General features: G+C 37.2%; 2 protein-coding genes across 2 annotated transcripts in view; one reads left to right on the forward strand and one right to left on the reverse strand.

Moving 5' to 3' along the window:
* FUBP1 (far upstream element (FUSE) binding protein 1) overlaps positions 1-747 on the reverse strand; it is a 21083-nt gene extending 20336 nt beyond the window's left edge. The window contains exon 1 of the mRNA XM_009884875.1: positions 631-747. Within this exon, the coding sequence (XP_009883177.1) occupies positions 631-747 (117 nt within the window). The remainder of the gene's footprint in view (positions 1-630) is intronic.
* Positions 748-19112: 18365 nt separating this feature from the next.
* Positions 19113-25011, forward strand: DNAJB4 (DnaJ (Hsp40) homolog, subfamily B, member 4). The gene is made up of 3 exons (XM_009884693.1): positions 19113-19485; positions 22413-22987; positions 24623-25011. The coding sequence occupies exons 1-3, from the start codon at positions 19275-19277 to the stop codon at positions 24854-24856; spliced, it is 1020 nt and encodes a 339-aa protein (XP_009882995.1). The 5' UTR covers positions 19113-19274; the 3' UTR covers positions 24857-25011.
* The last annotated feature ends 468 nt before the right edge of the window (positions 25012-25479 follow it).

Raw genomic sequence — 25479 nt, forward strand, 5'->3', positions numbered from 1 at the left:
CTGTTCCGAGGCAAATCGCAAATCCTGCAGCGGCTTTTTTATTTTTCAGTTGTCATCAGTGGATGTGGCTGCCGTGGAGGTCGTTAGCGCTCATTCCATGGTACCAGTGCTAGCTCGGGTCCAGGGAGCGTTGCAAGGTTGTAGAACGGTTTTGAGAGTCGTAGAGGCTTGAAGGAACTTGGGTGTCTTGGATCCTTCTTGCCACACTACTTACATTTCCATTGGACATGGCACGCACTAGGCTGATGGTTTTTCACCAGAGATACGGCTTTTATTAAGGAAACAAAACCTGAACTATCTTAGATTATCACCTGCATGAGGGGAAAGAGGGAATTTGTTACAATTAACCAGTCAAGCTAAACAAAGCATCCAACAGCAAAGCTCCAGATGGGTCCCAAGGGCACAACTTTACCTACGGCAAATCTGGTCCAACCTCCCGGAGTTCAGCCCTCGGGACGCAGACTGCGACAGCCCGTGGGCTGTGGCTTGGTGAGTTCTGGGGTCCACAGCTGACTGTTAGATACCCCAACGAACGGCATACCTAGGGACTTAGGTCTACGAGTCTTGGGCTTTTGAACTTATTTATAGCACGAAAAGCCAGAACAATTTGAGCCAGGCTTCTTCCTTTACGAGTAGGGTGTGGGTGACAACTCTTGACTTTCTCCCCAGTGAAACCACGGACTCATTATACAGCCCAGGATCCAGCGTACATGCCACGTCACTACTGTTGTAGAGGTGAAGCCTCATGTTTCGTCCCTTGCCAATCTGTACCTCGGTTGTACCCATCTGTAAATTGGCCAGACTTTCCTACCTCGTTTGGGCATTATCAGGCAAAATTCTGTAGGATGCTTTGCAGCCCCGTGATGAAAGGTGCTATATAACTGCAAAGTGTTACTTCAAAAGATTTAAATAGGTCACCAGTGCATCATAACCTATATTCAAAAGACTTTTTCTTATATGAGAATTTATAGAGTTCAATGTATGGTATTAATAAGTGAATTACTGAGACCCCCAAAATAGTTTTTGTTTGAATCGTATCTGTATTCTGGAAAAGTGATTAAAAAAATTTAACCTTAATAAAAGAGTACATCCTCATTTCCAGTATAATGTTGGAATCTAAGTTTAAAAGCAGTATCTCACAGATTTTAAGGGTCGCGCGCTCTGCCCCTCGCGTCCCTTCAGCCGCGGCCCGTCCCTTGTTCAAAGCCGTTCAAAGGCTTTTCGGCCCTTCCACCGCCCCGCGAAACGGGGCAGGCTGCTGCTCTTCGCCTTTCAGGGAGCTTCACTTGCCTCCTGCAGTGTCCACGATTGTTTATTTCTTAATTGAAAACGATCACTGCTATTGTACGGTTTTGTACTGTATCAGATTTTGTTTTTTTTTTTTTTTTTTTATCGAGTAAAATTTTTTTTCCCTCGTTTTTTCTTTTCTTTCTTTTTTTTTTTTTTTTTTTTTTTTTTTTTTTCCCCCCTGGCTTCGCAAGCACGAGCTTTACTCAAAAAACGGGGCTAGTAATACTTTAATCTGGGCCCCGTTTAGGTCCTGTGACCTAGTGGGGATGAACCGTCATGCTGAATATGGATGACGGTGTTGGAAAGGCTTCATATCTAGATAAGGTCATAGACTATATACTTAGCTATCATAGCAGAACAGACTAGGTAATATTGAAGGGGACCTAAGCTGTATAACTGCTTTGGGTACTGTTCTGAGGGGATGCTTTGCAATTTTTAAAAGATTATTTATATGCATCAAACTGTAGCTTTTTTCATGTGCTCCTCGATTACATAAATACTATGCTTTTTTTAAAAGCATCTACTTTGAAAATGAGGCGTGGGATGACTCTTCCAACCTAAATGAGTCTGTGTTTCTCTGTTGTCAGTACTTTTAATTAAAGAACTGTTATTTTGGACTTTGTGTAGTTTTTGGCTATATGCTGGGAGGGAGCAATTTTGTTGACGTTGTCTAAGAAAGTGTGTCTTGCTGTCTTCTCTTTTGGCTAGCTTTGTAGTCCACACTGCCTTACGAAATTCCTGGTTTCTCATTGGTCCCTTCAGTTCTGGCTGTTTATAAATGGGATCATTTTAGTAGACCTTAAGACGCAGTGCTGCTGCTGAGGTAAGATTATCCCGCATCTCCAGTCCAGATAACTCCGCCAAAGGAAGCTGAAAACATGTGCTGGATTTTTTTTCCTACTATAAAACTTTTCAAGTAGTATAGTTCAAAAGGGTTTTAAGATTAATATATTCCACAAAATTAAAATTCCTATATGCTTTTAGGCAGATTACAGTGTATAATTAGAGCTATGTGGAACTTGCTGCTGAGGTATTTCTGCTGAAAAAGCCTGTTCAGAAGAATTAGCATATACTTTCCATTAATGTAGCTGTGCTAACTGGGGGAGGGAGGGGGAAGCAAAAATAGATTTGGAAAGTGGGAACTTCATTTTCATGCTTGACTCTGCTATTTCCAAACAATAATTTGACCTTGAACTATTTTTTCATTTCCTTTGTTATTGCGAATTTGGCTATGTATGCCAGCCATGCTATGCAAATAAATAAGTTGAGCAATAGTAATTGACTGTGATGCATTGAAGTTAATACTGGCTACTGGCTATGTCTTTTATGGCTCTTCCCTTATTAGAAGATGTGGAGCGTCTATGTACTTTGATTTTTATTGTTACAAAATGGGATAATGATTCTTTGCTAAGTTCTGTGAGACAAGCCAGTAGGTGTATAACACTGATGATATTTTTAAGCAGTTATAATGCTTTGGGCTAATGAAAACACTCTTATCTGGTACTGTAAGTGTTCTAGTTGCGTTCATAAACAACTAATAAGTGAATGTTAACTCTGAAATTTTTATTGTCTTTTTCCTACTGTTTGATGTGACGCTTCATTTGAAAGATGAGATATTTAGTATATATAGGATTCCTCAATCTTCCAAATTCTTGAAGTCACTGTATTTCTTAGGCCTTTCAGATGGTTAGGGCATGAAATTTAGGAAATTACAGAGGAGCAAGATCTTTAATCTTATATACTTTATAAATATTATGTCCTGATTTTCACTGTTCCTATGTTCATCTAATGGCCTTTATCAACAATTACAGAGTTGCTGCTCTCTGTATTTCCCACAATGGTCTGCTAGAAAGCCATGTCTCTTAAGCACTCTATCTCTATTTCCCTTTATTAAATGATACTTCTGTTGAGAAAATGATCCCTATGGGACTAATTCCTTTTCCTTAATCTGTTACTGGAGTGGGGTGAGGATGCAACCCCTTAACAGTGCTAACTGCAATATTATTTCAAATGCTTTGCTGACCAGCAGCATATGCCAGGTTATTCTGCTTTGTCACTTGCAAAAATTACTCACTGCCTGTTTTTTCAAATCTGCCTTCCAAGAAATTATAATGTAGTAGATTGGTAAGCAAATATTTACACCGTGCTGCTAGAGCAAGAGAACTTTTGTTTTGCTGTGTAAAATAAGGCTCAGTTCTACAGTAACTCATTCTTAATAAAGGATGTATAGGAGAGAAATCTTCTACCACATATCTTTAAGAAGTTTAATAATTAGATAGTAGACAACATAATAGGTAACGATATGGAGTTTTAAAATGTCTTTCACTATTTCTTGTGGAGATTGCAAAAAGGTGTCTTCCTTAACTAAGTTTATTAGATAAGGACATCTTTCATGGTTTTCAAGTCATAGTCTGATGATTACTGAAAACAACAACTACTAAAACATTCTGGTAGATGTAATTACTGAGAAGCAGGTAGTTCAAATGAAAACTCTGACAAGTCATAAAACTTTGTATAGTGTGGATTGTCACAAACTTAAGTAATGGAAAGTTCTGGAAAAAAAAAACCCCACAAATAAATGACTTTTTTTTTTGTATCAAATATTGTGTGTATGAAGGAATCCTTACTTCTACCAAAAGGTACTCGGGGTATTTCTAAATCAGCTAGTTCAGGCATTGCAAAAGCATAGATGTAAAAGTGTGGAACTGACCCAAATCCTCTGCATAAGCTGAGACACTTCAGTGCATGCTTGCATTGAGTTCTGTTCTGTTGTTGGGTTTGGTTTGTTTTTCCCTTTAACAATTGACTTCAACTTTGATCTGTGGTGACCAGACCAAAGGGTAAGGCAGTCCTGAAAGAAGTGTTTTGCTAGTACAGGTAAGGAGACCTTTCACAGAGTCATAAACTGAAAAATTATGTTTCTTGCAAAGTTGCCTCTGCAACTCTCTGGGTATTGTTTCATTTAGCTTTGCCTCATTACACAAAACACCTATATAGTAAAAGCGATTACAGTCTGTATCAGAGAAAGATAACCGTTGTGACAGCTTTACATCTGCCTGCTGTACTTTCCACAAGTCATTGCTGGTGTGGGGAATTGATTTTCTGATGATTTCATCACTTTGGGAGATTTAGATCAACTGATTCAGATCCTAACTGTCAACTGGTGTTCCTGCACTGGCACAGGGTGTCCAGGATCTGCAACATTATCGGTAGAAAACTCCCTTAAGTAACTACTGAGAGAAGATTCAGCATGTGCTCTATGTCCAAGCAGCTTTTGATCTGTCATGAGCTTTCATATTTACTACATGTGCACAGAAGTAGGAATTACAAATTTTAGATCCACAATTTGGATCTGAAAGAGAATGTGTGGGTGGAAAAATGGTAATATTAAAGCATAACTTAAACTGTCTACAAAATCTGTACAATGCTCATAATTAAGTTCTGTTTTGAGAGGGATGAGGATCAAGGGGAACAGTTTTTAGCACTGAAATAGTCACCTACCCAGGATGGTAGAAATGATGGCCAGCTGTGTCTTCCTAGTCAGAAAATATTCCTATTATGCTTCATTCCAGACAAATGCAGAGGCATGGGTTGCTACTGAGGAATTGGAGGGGGGTAGGAAAAATATTTGTGGGATGGGATGTGAGTGTTGAAGAGGAGGGGCAGCCTGCTCTGCTGCAGCTGTTGTCACATCTGCCTTCATTCAGTGATAATAACTCAGCTTTCCTCTTGTCTTCTGGGGGAAGGGCAAGAGTGAATTTGCTCCCATAGCTGGTATCTGGTCCCCTGTGTACCAACTTTTACCTAGTAAGCTTCAAAAACCCCCAAGTCTTCGCTGTTTTTGCCTTACATTTAGTCATGCTACTTTTCTTAGCAAAAATGTTTTACTCTCTTAAGTATTTGAAGAAAAGCTTTGTAAGTATTGTAGATTCTTCAGAGTACTTGTCTTGCACATTTTACTCTTGTGAATCATACTTCATATGTGTTTGATTTCAAGCTAGAAGTGGGTTGAAGCTGCTGAAAGGAAATGTAATATTAAAACTTAAAAGGGAAGAGGGAGTCTTTGCCCCAGAGTTTCTGTTGAGGTCTATCAGCAGATTTGATTCTGGGCTTGAGGACAGCTGAGCAGTAAAAGATTAACATGACTAGCCTCTGGAATTTTTACTAGGTTATGGAAGTCTATCAGATTGCATTAGGTGTGTCACAAATACAGAGAGAACATGCACTTCTTCCTTAAATACAACTGAAGTATGCAATGAGACAGTGGATCACCATATAGAATTAATGTAGTGCAAAAAGGCAGCTGGATAATATTAGTCAGCGTGATAATGTGGTCATCAGTCTTCAGCATCCTAGTTGTTCATGGGGGTTGGATGTTTTTGTGTGGATGTCATGGGAAGGAAAGTTTGGAGAGCCCATAGAATTTTTGCTGTTAACATCTGCAAAACTCCCAGCAGTTGAGAAAAAGTGTGAAAGGCCTTGTTTGAAATAAATTGGTTGATGGAGCTAAGCATGGAAGTTGCATATGAATGGGGGTTAAGAAGGGCACAGATGAGGTCTGAGGGACTCTTAAAGAGCGAACAAATAGTTATTGCAATAGTAGCTCTAGGGGATAGAAGTGTCTACTGTATTTCTCTATCAGCAGAACACTGGAGAGTATGCATTCAAGTCCTGTTAATAAGTGTGTAAATACATATTTTATTGAATTAAGGCAGTAATGTTCAGAATTCTTATCTCAAAGTGGGGAAGGCTTGATTACTTTAAAAGGATTGGTGTCCTTCCCTATTATATAAGCCTGATCCCTAGTAGTATTTTCTGGTACTGTTTAATTACAGCTAACACCTTTATTTGTTAATTTGTGAATCAGACCGCTTTATTTTTAAACAAATTGTGCACAGAGTCAATTAAAAAAAAAAAAGCAACTAGCATAGAAAGATGAATCTCTTCTGAGGGTGAGGAAGGAAAAGTGGAAGAGATGCTTTAGAAGCTCTAAATGACTAATCCTTTCAGTCTGTAAACCCATCATTATGACAAGCTTATCTAAACTGAAAATCCTCTTAAACTTTATTGTAAGGGTTACGTGCATGTTTTGGGAAAAATAAATGTTTGCAGTGAAGTTTTTGAACGTGTAAGGATATTATTTTCTTTAATAAATCAATATCCAGAGCTTAGACTACAGCTTTCTCTAAGCTGTATATAACTGCCACTGCAGTATCTGGTGGTTAAAAGTATCTTGGTGTAATCATCAAAAGCCCAGTTGTATTTAAGAATAAACCCTCAATAACAATGCTGCATAGACTTGGAAAGGGATGAATATTGCTGGGTTAATCTCAGATATCACTCAAAAAAATCAGTGATGTGGATGTTGTGATAGGACTTGATCTGAAGAGCAAGAAAACAGGAGGTTCCATAAGCTTACCTTAATTAAACAAAAAACTATACACCTGTAAACCTTTTGGCTATGGATTGGGATTTTTTGCAGAGAATATAAAGAGATCTTTTACTTCGTTAGTACAGATTGTTGTCTATTAGGGTTGTGTCCTATGAATGAACTGATTCTGTGTAATGTTTTCATTAAATAGTCATGGAAATGATATTTTTTTTTTTTATTTTCAGGTGTCCTCTAATTCGTCACTATTCTTTGTATTGCATTTTTTCAGAAGGGACAGGGAAAAGGCTAAAAGAAAATACCTTGCTTTCTACAGTGGAACATCTTCCTTGCTGCCATGCCAAGTTTGAACTTTTATTATGAGTTTGAAGGAAAATTTTCATGAAACACTATAGTATTTCTATAGTTTGTTAGTAGAATAGATGCTGAAATTTGCTATCACTTTAAAACACTATCACTTTAGAGCATCTAGACATTTTTCTGCTTAATTGTTCATATTTCTATGTTGTACCTTCTTTTCCTAGCACCATTTAATCTAGAGGAATAAAATCTTTAAGAGATTACCTGCAACATACGTAGCTCTACTGAACTCTCCCCTCCCATCTTCTTTTCCCAAAACCCTTCTAGGTTGACTAAGGCGGAAAAAAGCCAACTAAGAAACTTGATTTGAGCTGTGGGATGTGGTTGAAACATTTGAAAGACTAATGAGCAACTATTTTGACTTCTATTACAGCAGATTCTGATAAATATAACTAGGGCTGCCTGTATTTCTGTCTTCTGTAGGTGAACAGAAGTACATTCTTATTGTTTTTATGTAAATCAAGTGAGTTTAGGTATCCTGACATACGTTCTTCTTTCAGGTTAAAGAGAGTTGTTCTGCCATCTCCTTATCAAATTGCTGTCTTTATACAAGGGTTCAATGCGTGTGTTTTCAGCCTCGCATGTAAAACTAGCTGCATGAATCAGAGCAGCTGGGTGGGATTTTGACGAGCACACTCTGGAAAAAGCATCTAGTGTGACCATCTCCTTTTGCTTATGTAAGAACAGTGTGATCACATGTCCACAGCAAAAATGTGTGCAGTTCCTTATTTGGTAATGCATTAATAACCTTCATCTTGTTTGAGTATCACAGCAATTGAAAACAATACAATGTAGCTGAGTCACTTTTCGAAGTGGATTTATGTGTTTTGGAGTACCTCTGTTCATCAAGACAGAGAAAATATTTTTTTTTTTCTGCTGCAAACTATTAATTTCTGTCATTATTACAGGAAAAAAATCACCACAGAGTGTGGATAGGGATTGTGCAGGCATCTTCCACCTACCCTTGCCCCTTCCCCAACTTACATGTGATCCATAACTGTAATCAGTGTCATGTTTATTCAGTGTTTTTCTCTCGGCTGTTCTGTTTACTGATAGCTTTTTAATTCTGCCAGAAAACCCTAATACTTTTGCAAGAAGAAAAGATGACTTGCAGACATGACTTCTGTCTCTTCCTTAATTATGGAGCATGACTGAAGTAGTGGTACAATTCTAGATGAGCTTATGGCTCTTCAGTATAAAGCTGTAGAGTATCTTCAGTGTTAGGAAAGTATTTCTATGTGTTACATTCCACTAATGAATGTGCCAAACTGGCAGTGTGTTGGGGCTGTGGTGTTTTTTTTTTTGTTTGTTTGGGGTTTTTTTGTTTGTTTTTGTTTTTTTATTTAAGTAGAATGATTCCAAATACTTAAGTGATAGGCTGAGAACCATTATAAAGAAAGACTTCAGGTTCAGGTCAGGTCACGTCTGAGTCATGCCAGTGCCAGCTTCCCAGAGATTTTTAGCAAGAGCTAACCTGTAAGGACTATCCTTATTCTACAGGTGCTATGAATTCTGTGCTGCTGCCTCTTTGCTGCGACAACAGGTTGTTAATTACATTGTTTGGTGGAAGAAACCCCTTAGGATGCCTTTGCTTTGAATGAAGGAATTGCTAATTAAGGTAAACACCAATAAATTGTTGTAAGTGGTGGATACCCTCCCTTTTTTACAGGTGAAGGGCTAAAAGAGGAGCTGTTGTATGCTACTTCTATTGAAGTAGGTAGGAAATGGAACAGTCTACCCATCCTCATGTTTCCTGGGTGATAAGGTAGTTGTGATACCTAACTTTATGTAGGATGTTGAGATAAATGCATTTAAAATTCCTTTTAAAAAATCTTTTTCCATCCCAGTTTCTTGAAGGAAAGTCAGCAAGGGTTACTGTGGAAATTAGCACTGTTTTTCCATTGTCCTTTTCCTGTTAATCAGTACATAGCACTACTGTTAGGTCACAGGAGTTCTCCTGCATCAGGATTCATTTGGTGGAAGAACTGGTAGGGAGCCAGTTGTGGTTCCCAGGGTCTGAGCTGGCTGGCCTTGTGTCCAGTCTCAGCTAGCCCAGAGCAAATGTTGCTTTGATTTGTGCCAGCTGGCCCTGGTCTGTGGGGTGGAGAGTGCTGGACTGCAGAAAGAGTAGCATATGAGCTGGTTATTCTTTCTCTGTACTTGTAGGGAGATTGCTGCCCCTTCTGTGCTGCAAGAGTGGGGCTGAATCCATTGAGTGTTAATGTCAAATGAAGCCTCACTTTTACTGAAAACAGGAATTTTAGAAACTTCCTTACAATTGTTACTAAATACCTGTTTTTAAAAAAGTCTGCTTGTTGTAAGCAACACCTTTCTTTATTTCATTTACACAGAAACAATGCAGATACGCTTAATATTCATTGCTTATTTTCCAAAGTTTGTATAATAAACACATCTGCAGATAGGAAGATGGGGTAGAGGTCTATACATCTTTTCAATTTTTTAATTTCTTTTTTTGGTGTGTGAATTGTCTGACAGCCCATAGACAACTGATACTTTGTTTCATAGAAACAGTGGCAAGAGAGAGAGAGGCAGAACAGTTGCAAGTGGTACCTTGGGTTGTAATTTCAAGTCAGTTTTAAGTAACATGCCTCTAGTGTATGTATGTTTAAAAAAAATCCAAAACAGCAACCCCCCCAAAACCCCAAAATAAAAAAGCCCCCACCGACTGTCCTTGGCAATACTAATAAATGAGTTGAATTTTTTTAAAAAATGTGTACAAAACAATAGAATAAAGAGTACTCAAACACTTCTCTTCTAATGTGTCAGTTGAAGCAGACCTCTAGCGCTTGGCTGAACCCATACATTTGGACAGTATTTGTCTTCACTGAGGTTGATTACATAGTGCCAATGCTCACATTTTAAGCATCTGTGTTAGCAAGTGTTCATTCTTCACAAAGTGGAAGTGGCTGAATTGCAATTATTTTGAGATTTTCATGAATCTAATGAGGGTGCTTATCTAGAGAATGCTGAACTGGTTGTCTGTTAAGTGGTCTGTTTAGCCCCGTAATTTGCATTCGAAAGTGGCCATAAGTAGATGCTTCAGGGAAAGTTGGAATAAAGTAAAGGCTTGGTCCTCTTTTCCACCTTGTTAGCTTCCAAATGTTTGCAGCTCAGGGAATTCCAGCTCTGGCTTCTCTGATGAGAAAATTGGAGTGAATCTCTTCGATGGTATTTTTTCAGTGTCCCACTGAAGCCATTTTTGAGTTTCCAGTGTCCTTTGTCAGACAATTCTATCACGTGTAGAACTTAAACATCTTTTTTACAGACTGAAGAACTCAAGCCTGCTCAGTTGTTTCTCATGTGGAAGCGCTTTCATATCTTTGATAATCTGTTATGGTCCTTCTCTGAACATTACAAAAAGATATACTTGGGTTTGGGGAGTTGAGGGGAGCAGACCTGCACACTGTTGTGGTGTAGATGTACTATTGGTAGTGTGCTAGTCATATGATACTATAACAATGTTTTCTGTTTTGTTCTCTTCCTTTCCCAGTAACTCCTAACACTTAATTTGCCTTTTTTTACCTGGCCACCGAGCAATCTTGTATTCGTTTTGATACTAAGCAGAATTAATTGGTACATTTTTTTACCTTTTTTAAGCAATATCTATTTTGTTATGGGGTATACTATTCATCCTGAGAAAAGTGTAACCTGGAAACCTGTGGCATAGGTATAAAGCATATATATAACCAATAAAATACTCTTACGTGACAATATTGAAAACGTATTCAGGGTCTGAATATGTTAGCACTTGAGACTCTGAAAGACTTGTATTGCACCAGTATGTTGTTTCTTAAAACAATTACTAGAAAGGCTATAAAACTTAAGTATTAGTACAATCAGATAAAAAGCAACTAGCATTGGAGGGAAACAGTGAACAATTATGAAGCCTTAAACTATTCATCATATTTAACATCTCTGCTTGTTATATAACCAACATGGGAAGGTTGGTGGCATGGGCGAAACTGGACTGGTACAGTGCGATAAATGTGTGAAGTACAACTGTTCATTTGCATATGGGCTATTTCAGGACAGAATTCCTTGAATATTGGGTAAATCCCTGAGTGATAGCAGTCAGTCAAAAGTAGTTAGGACAAAAATGCAGGTTTATTATATGTAAAATTGAAAGGAAGAACTTTGACTACTATGTTTTTCTGCTTTTTTTGCCCCAAACTGGTAACTTAGTAGTAAATTGTGCAGAACTTGTCAAACCAGAATGTTTTCTTGGGAGAAGCAGAATTTCAGCTTCCTTATGAATTTGATTTTTTTTTTTTCCTTTTGTAACAACAGTGAGAAGATATTTCTCCCTACCAACACAGTACACTTTTCTGTGTAGGTGTTCACAAAAGTATGTATGGCAACAATGTCATTAACTACTTGAAGTTTGTAATAGTGAGTGTGGTAAATAGGTGTAGTCAGTAGTGTTAGGGAACCTGTTAAATGTTTTGCGTGTTTGACGTTTTCCAGGTTGACCAATCAACTTGTTTTAAAGAGTCCTTTTACGGAAATTTGTGTGGGTGGGTATGGAAAAGGACACTGAATCTAAGTAAGGAATTGAAAAGCACTTGTGGAATCTGTATTCTTTCAGAAGAGGGAAGCCTTCATCTGTAGATGAAGATACTTTGTGTGTGCGTGTTGCTTTGTGTGACCATACTTTGGATGTTTTCTTTTGTTTCTTTAAGTGCAGTCTGGTACTTGACTGAAGTAGTTAATCACACCATTGTGAAGTAAGGGGGGGTTAGTTGCCATTTCATCAATGCAGTACCTCATAGCTGAGTCCTAAGAACTTTTCGTGGTATCAAGAAGATGCTTGTTCCCTCTCAGAGGTGGAAAGTTAAATTTGGAATATTCTTCCAAGTGTATTTTTGTTCTTCAGCTATAGTAGAGATTGTGACTTGGTAGACAGGAATCAGGTATGAGAAAGCAATTCTTTATGTTAATGACATGTAAGTTTGCTATGTTGTGATGAAGGATCAGCGTGCATGTGTGGTTAGTGTCCTAGTCATATTTTTGAAGATAGTTTTGACCATGTATAATATAAAATCTACTTGAGATTTAGATCATTTTATTTTCTTTTTTTTTTCTTTTCCTAGTATTGCATGTACTTCTATGTAGGTCATAATGTGTATGTAGTGGGAATAATGATTTTCTGAAGAGAAGAACCCAACCCTAGAACTTAATATAAAATAAACGATAGTAAGTTTTAATGTGAAAGTATGATGGACATTTTCAGTTGTGCATAGCATTTCCAGCTTTTGGTCTATTGTTATGAAAGTAACAAGAAAAATAAAAGTAGTTAAAAAAAATTGCTAACAGTGTGTGCTGTTTTGGCGTGTAGATTCTCCAAATAAAATTGAAGGCTGCGTGAATCACAGGCTTAAAAGTTTGTTTTGAAAGTTCAGAAGTGGTAACAGTATATCTCTGGGTGATAGCAGTATGCGTTTTGAGATTTAACATTTGAACTTGAGCTATAAATTCATGTTGACTCTGGAATGTATATTTAAAGTAAGCTTCCCCACGGAAGACCTTAAAACATGTCCTTTAGTGTGTTGGCAGGAGTATAACTTCATCTATACTCCAGTAACATTATAAACATTATTTTGAAGCAGATACTGCCAATATAAAAGAGAAAATATTTTTGTTGATGCTAGGGCTGGTATAACTTAAATGTAATGAATTTAATTGTCTTGGATAACTTTGTAACCTGCCATTTAGTTTAATATCTCCTCTTGAACCAAAAATAATCAGACCAGATCTTTCTGGACAACACTAGCAACTTTTAAATATAGAAAGTACAGTGGGTATGTGTCCCATGAAGTACTATTTCACAGTGACTTATCTATATCTCTATTGGAAGCCAGATATTTTTTTAAAGGATGACTATACCTATCCCACTGCATTTCTTCCTTTTTAATCTGTGAGGAATCAAAAGGCAACAAATCTTGTTAATTTAAGCTTCAATTGTCAGTGAATTGCATAAAATTGCACGGTTGCGTGTGCCTCAGGAAATAAATTATTACATATGTAGTATGCAAATTGGGAAATGCTTCGGGGTGCATTTCAATTTGAATTTTTTACAAGTAGAGTGTCTCAAAGACACAATGTATGCAATATGAAACTGTAAGTGCCTAATTACTCAAGTACCCTGTTTAACAAAGATAATGTCACTGTCTATTGTAACTTTGTAATTCTGTTAACTGTTTTAAGTTTTTATGTGGTATTTCACTTTCTTGTAAAATCAGCCCCAGAATCCTTATGCACTATGAACTTTTTACTTCCATTGCAGTAGCAGCATGTTTCTGTAGAGAACTGAAGTAAACATTTGACAAATTTGCGTAGTTACTTGGGGTATGAAGTGCATGACTAAATGAAGCTTTTGTTTTAGGGCTGTTGACAGATTAGAAAGAAGTGTTATGCTCTGCAGGTTTCCCTTTGCATTGTCTGGTTTTTATATATATATATAAAAAATAATCTATTTGTTGCTTCTGTTGTAAACTCTAAAATTTATTTCTGTATATGAGACCAGCCGCTGAGTATTTCTGGAGTGAAACTCTTATTTAACGCATTCATGAATGGAGTTTGCATGTACAAGGTCTTATTCACAGTCCAAAAGTATAAACGTAGCTCAGTCAACAACTACATACAGTTAAAAATTGTGGGGAGAAAAGTCTTTGTCAAAATTCTTTTCTCTGGGGAAATAATGGATTATCTTGTGGGAAATTTTACTATTGCATATGGATATGCTTTCTTCAAACCATTGTAGACAAATCAATTTATTCCATTGCTTAAAGTAGGTTTGCAAATAACTGTGTTACTTAATTGTGAAAGAGCTTTTTCTGGGGAGGAATTTGGCTCCTCTGCCTTGACATTTATGTGCACATGTATATTTATAGTTGTGATCTGTCTGGAATTTGCCTTTGTGGTTTTGTTTGCTCTTTAACTTGTTCTGTGATCTAGTCCTGTCTTTCTCAGTTTTGTTTCTGAGGTTTAATAGGTGAGCAATATAGAAGAAATGGCTTAATTTAAAGGAAACGATCAGCACTTTTATTCAACTTCAGATACTTCAGGGAATAATGACACAGTTCTGCTTAGAAGCTTTTCCTTAAAATAACCTTATATTGGTGCTAATTTATGATTAATCTAGAACTTGAGTTCAGAGTATCTATTATTGTGAATGTTTCCTTGGCTTTATCTTAATTTCAGTTATTCTTATGAAGGCTTCTTTAACTCTGAATTAATTGCTTTCTTTAATATTATCAATGCAACTATTCTAAGAGCTGGAAATGCTATGACCTTGCTCTTGCTGTTCTGCCAAAGTTATGATACGTAGCACTTGTCCATATGTATGCGAATTAAACTAAGGTTTAGAGAGACTAATGGGAAAGATATTTAAAAGCAATGATTATTTTACTGAAATACTAACTCAAGTGGAATGCTGAATATGAGTAATCAGACAGTCTTGAAGTGAAGGTGAATGGTTGAAGGAATGTTTTTTTAGCTTCCTTGTGTATATTTTATAAACATTTTTAGATAAAAAGACTGAAGTCTTGTATTACAAAAGTGAGTGTCGCTTTCTTGGTTTGGATCAAAGGACATAGAAAATACTCTGTAGAAAAGAGTGGGCTTATATTAGGCAAATTCTGTATGGTTTCAAAAATGTATTTGGTCTTCCTGAGAATTAATAAAATATTTTAATAAATTGTGTATTTGGCTTTTTAGTAATTTTATACAGTTGAAGATGCATGGGATTTTTTTCCCCAGTCAACTTTAAAAAGCTTGAACTGAAATTTTAAATACTTGGTTGGCAGCTAACAAGTCTTTAGGAATATCACACTAAAAGAAGATCTGTATTCTAGCATAATTCAGAAAATAACAGGAAAATGTACAGAATTTGAAAATTAAACATAACATTTGGGGTGATATATTGTACCAAAGATCTGGTCTTTATTAGGTATGTCTTGTAGATAAACAGCTGGATAAAATCTTTGCTCTTCTTGACACTTTAGTTCTTTAGCATGATAAACACAGCATCAGAAGCTGGCTTAAGTGGTTTGCAGATCTGCTTATGTATCTTAGAACATCTCCACTGTTTTGTCACTCAACAATAGTAGAATCAGAGGGTCATTTGATAGTAATGTCTGGTTTCTACACATATTTCAGAATAAAGCTTGAGACTATTTGGACAGAGGATGTCTGAAGAAGCAACAACATATGAATGCTTTAAAACTGCTCCTGCAGAAGCACGCGTGTTTTCACTAGTGTCTACAAAGTGACAAGCCCCCTGAAAGTTTATAGATGTGAAATGAACTGAATCAGAGTAATATATTCAAACAGCTGGGATACTTCCATCATAAAAATGCATTACTGGATTTGTATGTCTGAGAAGTTGCTTAGCACTCATTCAGGGGTACTTTTAATCAAAGTCTTGGATTGTTGCCTTACTAATTTTATAGATAGTAGTTTAGTGGCTTGCTTCTGGGGGGCCCGAGTAAGTTGCAGGATGCACTACTGCCTGCTGGGTTGTCACAGCTGAGGCCACCCTTAACTACGTAGGATCTGTCAGGTTGTGTGCTGTTAATGCTCCCTAAACAAATCAAATCACAGCAGCCACCCCTCCTTTAAGTAAAAGGTAAAAGTCCAAATAGAAGAGGGTGAGCACACCTCCTGGTATGCCGCAATTAGAGCGGTGCATGAGCAGATTTGCATACAGTACAGATGCCTGGTGGTACTTGGACACAAGGCGTCAATCTCTGAAGTAAGGGGGTGACTGAAACGCAACGACTTTTGTGCATGCTAGTCTTTTATTTAAAAAAAAAAAGTATTCACTAATTCTAAGACAGTCGTATCTCTCAATCTATTACAAATTATTTAAAGAACTTGATAAGCATCAGAGAGGAACGTCAGCTTACTTGTATTTCCAAAAGATCTCTGATTATATGATAAAAGGAAGGTCCTAACATGGAAGAAAAAGAAGGAACATCCTTTCTGAAAGGAGGTGCTGCAGTTAGCCCATCAACTCTTACAAGATAGGACATTCCAGACTGACATGAAGATCTCACGCAGGGCAGGATGTAGAAGTGTTGTATTCATTCCTGTACATCTTGCTCAGAATCTGAAGTAATTTTATTTTTAGGGAATAACTTACCTAATTAGGGTATAACTTGGCACTTCTGCCAGAATAGCATGTTCTGCTATGTAGGGAGAGAAAAGATGCCTGAACACTTACTCACTGTGATTGTCAGCAAAAAGTCCCAGTGTGACTTTTTTGTTGTTACCCGAATTTGTTCTGTAAGTTTTGACATGCAGGAGGAAGAAACATTTCATTTAAGAAGAAATCCTGACTATTGTTTTTTTTTTTTTTTTAATGAAACCTGGGCTTTTAATTACCATGTTTTACAAAGGGGAGGAGGGGAGCGCTAAGCTTGCTAATTTCAGCTCTTGAGTATTCTTTTGATATTTAAAACAAGAGCTAAGTGTTTAGTATAATGTTCTCAAAGGGGAAAATTGCTTATACCTTGTTTTTCAAACTAGCATATGCACCCTCTCTACATTCCATCAACCAGAGGTTTTGAAAAACGTAATGATAAATACAGTCCTGAAACTAGTCTGAGCTATTGCTATTCTAACAATTCTATTGTATGACAACACAGTGACATAAATGTCATGGGATCCTTCTCAGACATTCACTGGTGGGAATACTTAAAGTGATGTAAGTTATAACTCCACCAGAAGTTGCTCAAACCATACTATGGGAGCACAGCTGAACGTAATAACTCCTTGTACTGTTAGTTTTGCAAGAGACTTTAAGGGTGCTCTGAATCTTATTCTGTCAATAGTGATGAAGTTAGTTTGCTTTTGTAGTTCATAGTATAGTAACTGCTGGGTTTGGATGGTAACTTGTCATTTGTAACCATTTCTCGAGTGTGGTAAAGTTAAAACTGCCCATTAAAATGTGTACGTAAAGTAGCTTCTTAGGGAGCGGTATTACATTTTTCATGAAATCAACCGAAGTCCTGCTTTAGTTCAAGCTGTTGTACTTACTGCTTTGAGAATTCCGTTGTGGAGAAAATGTTGAATTTAGGACACGGGTCTACAAGAATTTGTTTGAAATACTAATAGTAAATTAACAAAAGCAGCATTCTTTAAAGAAAGATGAAAAGGGTGATTAGTAAAAGACTAGCTTTATTCCATGTGGAGTTCAGCTACAACTTCCTCCTTCAGCTGTAAAGGTAATTGATTCTGTAACCTTGTGGCTCCCAATGTTCCAAAAATGCAAGTCAATCCTGAGAGACTTGGTGGCAAGGGTAGCTGATTCTTTCTTTCAGTACCCGTTGGCATTGAAAAAGTTCTTGCTTTCTCAAATATTGCGGTGAAATCTTATCTTTTTACTGTTCTGTCTTCATCTTTCCCACCCCCATTCCAAGGGGAATTTAAAAAGAAAATAATTAAGCAAATCCTGGATACAGTGAGGGAATCTGGTCAATTCAAAATAAATATGATGTGAGGCACAGGGGGATGACATGGTTGGGTTTGTGGTTTTTTTTTTTGTTGTTGTTGTTTGGGTGGGGTTTTGTTTGTTTGTTTTAAACTCCCAAATCTTTTTCTAGTACTCTCTGGCTAAGGAGAGATTTTATGTCTTTTCTGATCAGCCCCCTTTTAAGTTGGAGCAGGTTCCAGAAAAAAAGCTTCAAATACAGTGCTCCGTGAATCAGGTGGTTAGTGTTCTCCACTTGAGTTTGATGGTCCCTTGGCTGCTATCTGCTACTTTGCTTAAACTTTTTTATCGTTAGAAGGAAGGCAGTTGAGCCTAATTGCCTTCATACAGGTAACTTGTGACCAAAACTGGCATGTTTCAATACTTTGCTCCAGGGAGGAGTATTTTTCAAGTTATGCTAATCAGTCTTGAAGTTTATTACCATACTGACAAGTAAGGATAATTTCTTGACCTATAGCTAAGAGGCAAAAGAAATCTTGCAGGCTGAAACTTCATGCCATTCCGTCTGCAGAGCATGAGAAATACTTTAATAGTAAAGTTTTCCACTATGTATTATAAAACAAATGTGTAGGAGCCAGGTATTTTTCTGTTATTATTATCTCACCAGATGAAAGCCATTTGCTTGATATATTGTCATATTTGTGTAATAGTCTTGATATTGCCTCTTATGTAGAAGGGGGCAGTTTTGGTCTGCTTTGAGTGGCTCGGAGAATAAAAATACTTTAATAGTAAAGTTTTCCACTATGTGTTATAAAACAAATGTGTAGGAGCCAGGTATTTTTCTGTTGTTATTATTATCTCACCAGATGAAAGCCATTTGCTTGATATTTTGTCATATTTGTATAATAGTCTTGATATTGCCTCTTATGTAGAAGGGGGAAGTTTTGGTCTGCTTTGAGTGGCTTGACTTGTGGTAAACTGAGTGGTATTTTTTGCTCGGGTTCAATTTGTTACTGTTTAGTAGTACATGTCTGCAATCAACTCTGGTTGAGGGTGGCTTAATGTTATTTTTAAAGAAATTAAGTTATGCTTTCTGAAGCTTTGCAGTTAACTTGTGTGTAAAATACTTTGTAGTCTTTGCTGGAAAGGGTACATACCCATGTTGATATATTTGGAAAACAGTTACATGTGCATCTGTCTCTATAGAAACAGTGAAGTAAAATGCTATAATTACTTCATATGGGCTACTGCATTTCTGTTGGGGCAGCTAACTCTTTAGAGCTGACTAGATTCAGCCCTGGTGGTGAAAGGCACTGTGTCACACTATTAGACCTTTAAACTTTCTGATTGTTTGAGAAGGGAGGAAATAGAAGTTCAGCATTTTCTCTGTGTGTGTGTGTGCGCGCGCATGCGTGGGTGTGAGAGAGTGAAAGCAGTGCAGACTGTTCAGCTGGGGCAGTCGGGGAAGTGACGTCCTGTATTATTTGTCGTTCTAGAAAGAGCGGAGACACGTACTGTAGGTGGGAGGACTCTAGAGAGGGCTGTGTTCTGTCCACTGTGTATAATTATTTATAAATGAGTAACGGGGGAAGGAATGAAATACAGAGGAGCTGTCTAGTGTTTCTGTAATGTATCGGAGAGTTTGTTGATTTGTAACAGTTCTGTTTGCTTCAATTCCAAATTTGATTTTTATTTTTCCTTCTCTAGCATCTCTACGTTGCTAAGACACTGGACACTGCTTTCTTTATAGCAAGGAAAATCTGAGTTTCTCCAACACTCAGGATGGGGAAAGATTATTATTCTATCCTGGGAATTGAAAAAGGGGCTTCTGAAGAGGATATCAAAAAGGCTTACAGAAAACAAGCTCTTAAATGGCATCCAGATAAGAACAAATCTCCCCATGCAGAGGAAAAATTCAAAGAGATTGCAGAAGCTTATGAGGTGCTGAGTGATCCCAAAAAGAGAGACATTTATGATCAGTTTGGAGAGGAAGGTATGTATGTCTCTGTTATGCTTCTGATCAGTCACTTTCATTATCTTGAATGAAGCAAAATAAACATAGATGATGCATGACAACATGGTATGTTTTGATTTTTAGGCAATGTATTTGTACTGCTTGGAAGTTTGACTCATCAGGTTTTTAATGTAAAGCGTATTGCATAGTTTTAATGCTGATCTGGTTTTATGTTCTTATTTTAATGTGGTTTTATGTTTTTTAAAAAATTCCAAATACTCGACAGGCAAAAAGTTATTGAATTGAAAAAATTTGTGTGACCCATAAATAGCTTTTTGGGATCTCCTACTGCAGTGTACTCTTGCCTTAGCACTTTTTGAGTTGCAGTTGAATAGAAATTTATTATTTTCTTAAATTTTTGCTGAAGGACAGACTGCTTGATCTAGGCAGCACAGTCCTTCTGAGCAGAAGCCCAGGTGTCCAGTCCGTAGTTGTCCTTGGCTTCTTGCCTGGAGAGGAAAGAATTTGGCTGATGTCATGAAATGCCAGAACAATTTTTTAACTTTAATTGTAAACAGTGATAACATGCCAAGAGAATGAGGCCTCAGAAATGTCGTATTTATCCTAAAATGGTTATCTGGAGAGGACGAGGCGTTTTTTATGTTTTACCAATGTGACTTTCAGTCTTATGATTGAGCAACAGAGGAAGTCATTAACATCCCTCCCCTTAAATGTATGGTATCAGAAATTCTACATGAAATGATTACTTCTGTTGTGACAAGTAGGTCCACTCTTTGCCATTCACTCAGGGACAAGTTTTTTTACCGATATAAAGGAGGAGACTTAAATAGCAGTACTCTGGGGAAAATTGTGGGTTCTTATGAATGTGTAAAAATTTGGTCCTTTGTCATCCATAAGATGTAATACAATTGTTAAGATCTACCTTTTCCATGTAGAAGACCTTCAGCTTCTCAGAGGATGCAGGTTTTTTGGTGTCTTGTTCCATTGTGTGTATTCAAAGCATTAGTGCTGTTACTGAAACATTCGCGGGGGGAAAAAGTGTTTATGTAGATACCACAGACCTTTGTTGCCTCTTGGGTCATTTGCCTTCTTACACCTCTTCCTTCTCACCCCCTGCCTCCTTTCTGTATATCATTTAAAAACCTATTTGCTCTGTGGATTCATTTGCATTTTAGATTCCTGTGCAGCAGCTCATCCTAACTACTTTCCCAAAATACCATTTTAGTCACTTTTACCAAAGAGCTTGAATTAAAGCATATAAAGCAATGCAGCCTTTGGCATCCTGGTATTGCATACTTAAAGACAGAGGTTCAAAACATAGATTTCTATTTATTTGGGGCATAATATTAAACCAAGGTGCGTATTTTTATTTATTTATTTTTATCAAAGCACTTCGGTTGCATCTGAGAGAGTAACTAGTAGTTGTGAGGGAAAGGCAGGGGGTGGGAGGAAGGAGGAACCCTCAGTGTTTTTACGGCCAGGAAATTGATGTACCTTCAATAACAACTTTTGGCTAGCTGTTCCAGGAGGTGTCCTTCTACTGTCACAGGTTGAATCCACTGTTCTGCTTTTTTGACATTAACAGTACTGTAACAGAAGGATGTACTGCATGTTGTTAAGTACTTTTAATATGGTCTGATATTGAGATGGGGAAAGCATTCTCATTCTAATGTCTTACTTGATAACCAATATTAAGTTTATGCATAGAAGTTCTGACCTTAAAAAACCCCAAACAAACCTCTTTCAGATTTAGGGAATACATGCTTCATTAATGTAAGCCTTCACATTTTTATGGCTATGGAAGTAGGATGGCAGCTGTAGTGCTGAGCTGCTGTAGGATTGGAAAGAAAAAAAACCAAAACAACCAACCAACCAAACAAAACTGCACAAACCCCAAACCACCAAAACCTTTTAAGCTTAGAAATAAAAGTCTTTCTTAAAAGACTTTCAGTCTTTCACCTTAAGGTTTGAGAAGGCATCCTGAAATGGTCAGGGCAGGAGAGTACTAACTGCTACGAAGAAATACTTAGAGATTACTTATTGGGAAGGAGGCATTTAAGAAAATTGATTTTAGCTGGGTTTGGAATGAGAGAGCAGGAAGTACAAGGGACTGTCCAGTGCGGATTGTGAGGGAAATCTTGTCAGGAAAAAATGAGATGTAGATCTCTCCTTGTGGAAGACAGAAGAGAAAGAACAAAGCTATTTGAGAACATTCTGATCTTTTGCATGGAGAGGAAGACCATATACACAGGATTTTTGAATCCAAATGGGCCTTAGGAACTTCCAAGCTATTTTTAGTTGTAGCTGGATTGAAAAGAGCTCCCAGGTTTCTTTTCTGTTTTATATCATAGAAACACAAGCTGTCATAAGTTTGGGATTCTGAATTGAACATTAAGGAAGTATATGGCTGGTTGACTATTGGCTTGTTACTTTTTGCTCAAACTGAATTGCAGGAAAACAGAGGTAAAGCTAATTAACACTGGGTTAAAGCTGAGCTGTGGAGACCGTGGAAAATGTTGCATGTGATACTGCATAATTTTTCCCAGAAGTGATCTTGAAAAAGGGATGCAACTCCCAACAGACTGCAGCAGAAGAAAAGATCAAGTCAAGCAGACCTGTCTTCTGTTTTAAGATGCTAATTCTTTGAATAACTGGCTTCAATCATGAAATAAAATTGGCAGTGTCAGAATACCCATTCTTCTGAGGTAGAAGTCATTCTAGAGCTTCTTGCTGTTCAGGCTCTTGAATTACTGGTTGGTACTCCATAGTCTCATAGCGAGTCCTCACTGAAAAGGAGACCTTTCACTCCACCATGAACACCTTGAGTCATCAGTTCTGATATTGTTATACTATACAATACTCTACAATAGGAAAATTACTCTACAATAGGAAAGCTTATACTAATATTCCCTTTGTTTTTCACTTTGCTTATTTGCCTTATTTAGGTCTGAAAGGAGGAGCTGGAGGACCTGATGGACAGGGTGGTACCTTCCGGTACTCCTTCCATGGCGACCCGCATGCTACATTTGCAGCTTTCTTTGGTGGCACAAATCCTTTTGAGATCTTCTTTGGAAGGAGGATGCCTGGTGGCAGAGACACTGAAGACATGGAGGTGGATGGTGATCCATTTGGGTCCTTCACTAGTTTTAGTATGAATGGTTTTCCAAGGGAAAGGAATACAGTTGGTAGCCAATTACGTCGTAAACAAGATCCCCCTGTAATCCATGAACTTAAAGTGTCATTGGAAGAGATCTATCATGGCTGCACGAAAAGGATGAGGATTTCGCGTAAAAGGCTTAACCCAGATGGTAGAAGTGTCCGAACAGAGGATAAAATTCTTACCATTGAGATAAAAAGAGGATGGAAAGAAGGCACCAAAATCACTTTTCCAAAAGAAGGCGATGAAACACCCAACACAATTCCAGCTGATATTGTTTTTATCATTAAAGATAAACCTCACTCTCACTTCAAGAGAGATGGATCAAATATTATCTATCCTGTTAAGATCAGCTTAAGGGAGGTAAGTTTCACTTTTGGTAGAGCTCTAAATGTTTAAACCTGTTAAGATATGATACAATGGCTACACTACACAAGCTGTATGGCAGCAGTAAAGTTTTGGTTGGTGTTCTGGTTTTTGGGTTTTTTTGAGTTTCACTCTTACAAAATCAGTGTGTGGCTGCAGAGCACAGTTATTTATAGTGAAAGCATTAGCTGTTTTGATAAAAATGGAGTATTATTTCAAGCTGTTTACTATAGAGGTGGAAGAGAATGAAGGTGGAAGAATAAGAGTAAAGGTTGATATGTCTTAGGTCTTCATGCTTCACCTTTCTAGCTAAATATGTATTAGGCTGAAGTAACAAACACAAATACAATTAACAAATACATGCAATGTAGTGTGCTCCTTATTCCTGTGATATGATTGCTACTTTTGTAGGACAAAGTAGAAATGTCTTAAATATTTTCATTGCCAACAAATTCTAAGTATGCCTTTTTATGTCGTAAGTTATTTCAGTGTGATTTCCAAGTACATAGAGATTGATTTCATGAGGATAAATTATTGTGAACAGGTGTTATAGGAGCTATAAATAATAACAAAAATGGTATAACTTTTAAAAATTCTGTTCCAAGTCAAAACATATTGGCTTCCAAGAGGAAAAATCAGAAAGACAACTGAGCAGGATTCTTAAGGGTCTAAAGCCTTAACATGGTCATTATTTAAAACACATTGTTACTCTGTGTGTGTGTGTTTTCTTCTAAATTATCATCAGGTGGAGAGGTAAACTCTTGCGTGCATTATAAGGTTTTTGTGTACATTATGAGCTCCCTTCTTAAAGGACTCCTAACTAAAAATACATTTGAAGTGAGGTGAAGCACCTAAAATAGGATGGAGGAGGGAGAAAAGACAATATTTAATGCTGATGTGGGTAATCTAGTTCCTTCATAGATAAAAGCCGATTTAGACTCATTGCACTGTTACGTAAATTTGTAAATTGGACATTATCAGCATAGACTAAGTGTACTGAATCAGGTGAAGTTGGAGCAGTCAAAATGTTATTATCAGAGATCCTAGTAATGAAAACAAGCTATTGGATAAAGCAGGAGAAAGTCTGTGATGTTTTAATTTTGGTCCACCAAAATAGTTGTTTGCTTTTCTTTGAGCATCACAAATGCTCACTTAAGATGGCTGTGAAATTTGATATGCCTCTGTTAATAGACACTTAAATGTTCTGCAATTTTATGTAATACATGTTGATGGTGTATTAGAGTAAACCCCTGTGCAGTGTAAACAAAAAATGGAACAGGACTCTAAATTTCCAATGGAAACTGAGAGGATGGACACCTCTAGAGAAGTATGAGTGATGAGTTCACTCTGCTCAATTACCTTTTTATTTGATAAGGTTTTTGAAGGGTATATAAGGTCAATTACTCTCCAGTGGCCATTGCATAAGATTGCTAAATTCTGTGATATTCAATGACAAATTGAAGCCTTCCCTTTATAAGAGAGAAACACGGTATTTGGGTTTTGACATTTTAGTAGTGCACAGTGGAAGTACTGCTTAGAATGCTAGTCTTTTCTAAATAATCCAAATTCTTTTGTAGGTACAAATAAAGTTCTGACCAATTTCTTTTTTCTTATGATACAATCTTTCTTTAGGCTTTGTGTGGCAGCTCTATCAATGTGCCAACGATAGAAGGAAGAACCATACCCATGACAGTAAATGAAGTTGTCAAGCCTGGGATGAGAAGAAGAATTATAGGATATGGTTTGCCATTTCCCAAAAATCCTGACCAACGTGGAGACTTAATTATAGAGTTTGAAGTCGTTTTTCCAGATAACATTTCTCCAGCATCAAAAGAAGTACTTAGGCGAAATCTTCCAGTTTCATAAAATGAAGACTGTGTATGTCAACTGTTTAAATAGGACACTGGAAATGCAGAAGACTGGCAAGTCTGTGCTTTAAAAGTGCAATCTGTAACAACTAGTGGAATATTTGTTTTTTTTGTTTTGTGGGATGGGTGGGGGGGAAATACTGTAATGCTGCATGAGAAGACAAGGGTTAAGTACAAGTCATACAGATGACTTTTTTGCAGTAAAATTTACAGGGAAAACCACTCATTTTATTTTACATCTTCCTAATCAGAAAAGTTTATTCATTATTTTGCCTAATGTAAAATGTAGTCGATTTTTACAAAGTCAGTGCATATTTCTGATACAGTAATTGAGCCTTCAAGTACTTTATTTCTTATATCTCTACCGTATCTATAGCATTACCCATTTATACATAAATCGGAGGTAGGAGTAGAAATACACAGATGTATAGGTATTTTAAAGAGCAAAATATGAAAAATATCACTTTGTTATGTTGCCTTCTACTGCACAAAGCATAGGCTGCAGAGTCATCTTGGACTTCTGAACCACTCCCCAGTGGAATGAAAGCATTTTCTTTATTGCCCCAGAATCTGTAAGGACTGCATTGGGAGTCTAGCGAAGAGCATGTGGCTTGAGAAGCA

This window comes from Charadrius vociferus, unplaced genomic scaffold, assembly GCF_000708025.1.
Source record: "Charadrius vociferus isolate BGI_N301 unplaced genomic scaffold, ASM70802v2 scaffold163, whole genome shotgun sequence".
Lineage (NCBI taxonomy): Eukaryota > Metazoa > Chordata > Aves > Charadriiformes > Charadriidae > Charadrius > Charadrius vociferus.

What these genes read in the sequence shown, in the direction of transcription:
- DNAJB4 (XM_009884693.1), top strand. Translation starts at nt 19,275, where the DNA reads ATGGGGAAAGATTATTATTCTATCCTGGGAATTGAAAAAGGGGCTTCT. An exon ending in TGATCAGTTTGGAGAGGAAG is followed by an intron (nt 19,486 to 22,412) that starts GTATGTATGTCT and finishes TGCCTTATTTAG; the next exon opens with GTCTGAAAGGAGGAGCTGGA. An exon ending in TTAAGATCAGCTTAAGGGAG is followed by an intron (nt 22,988 to 24,622) that starts GTAAGTTTCACT and finishes ATCTTTCTTTAG; the next exon opens with GCTTTGTGTGGCAGCTCTAT.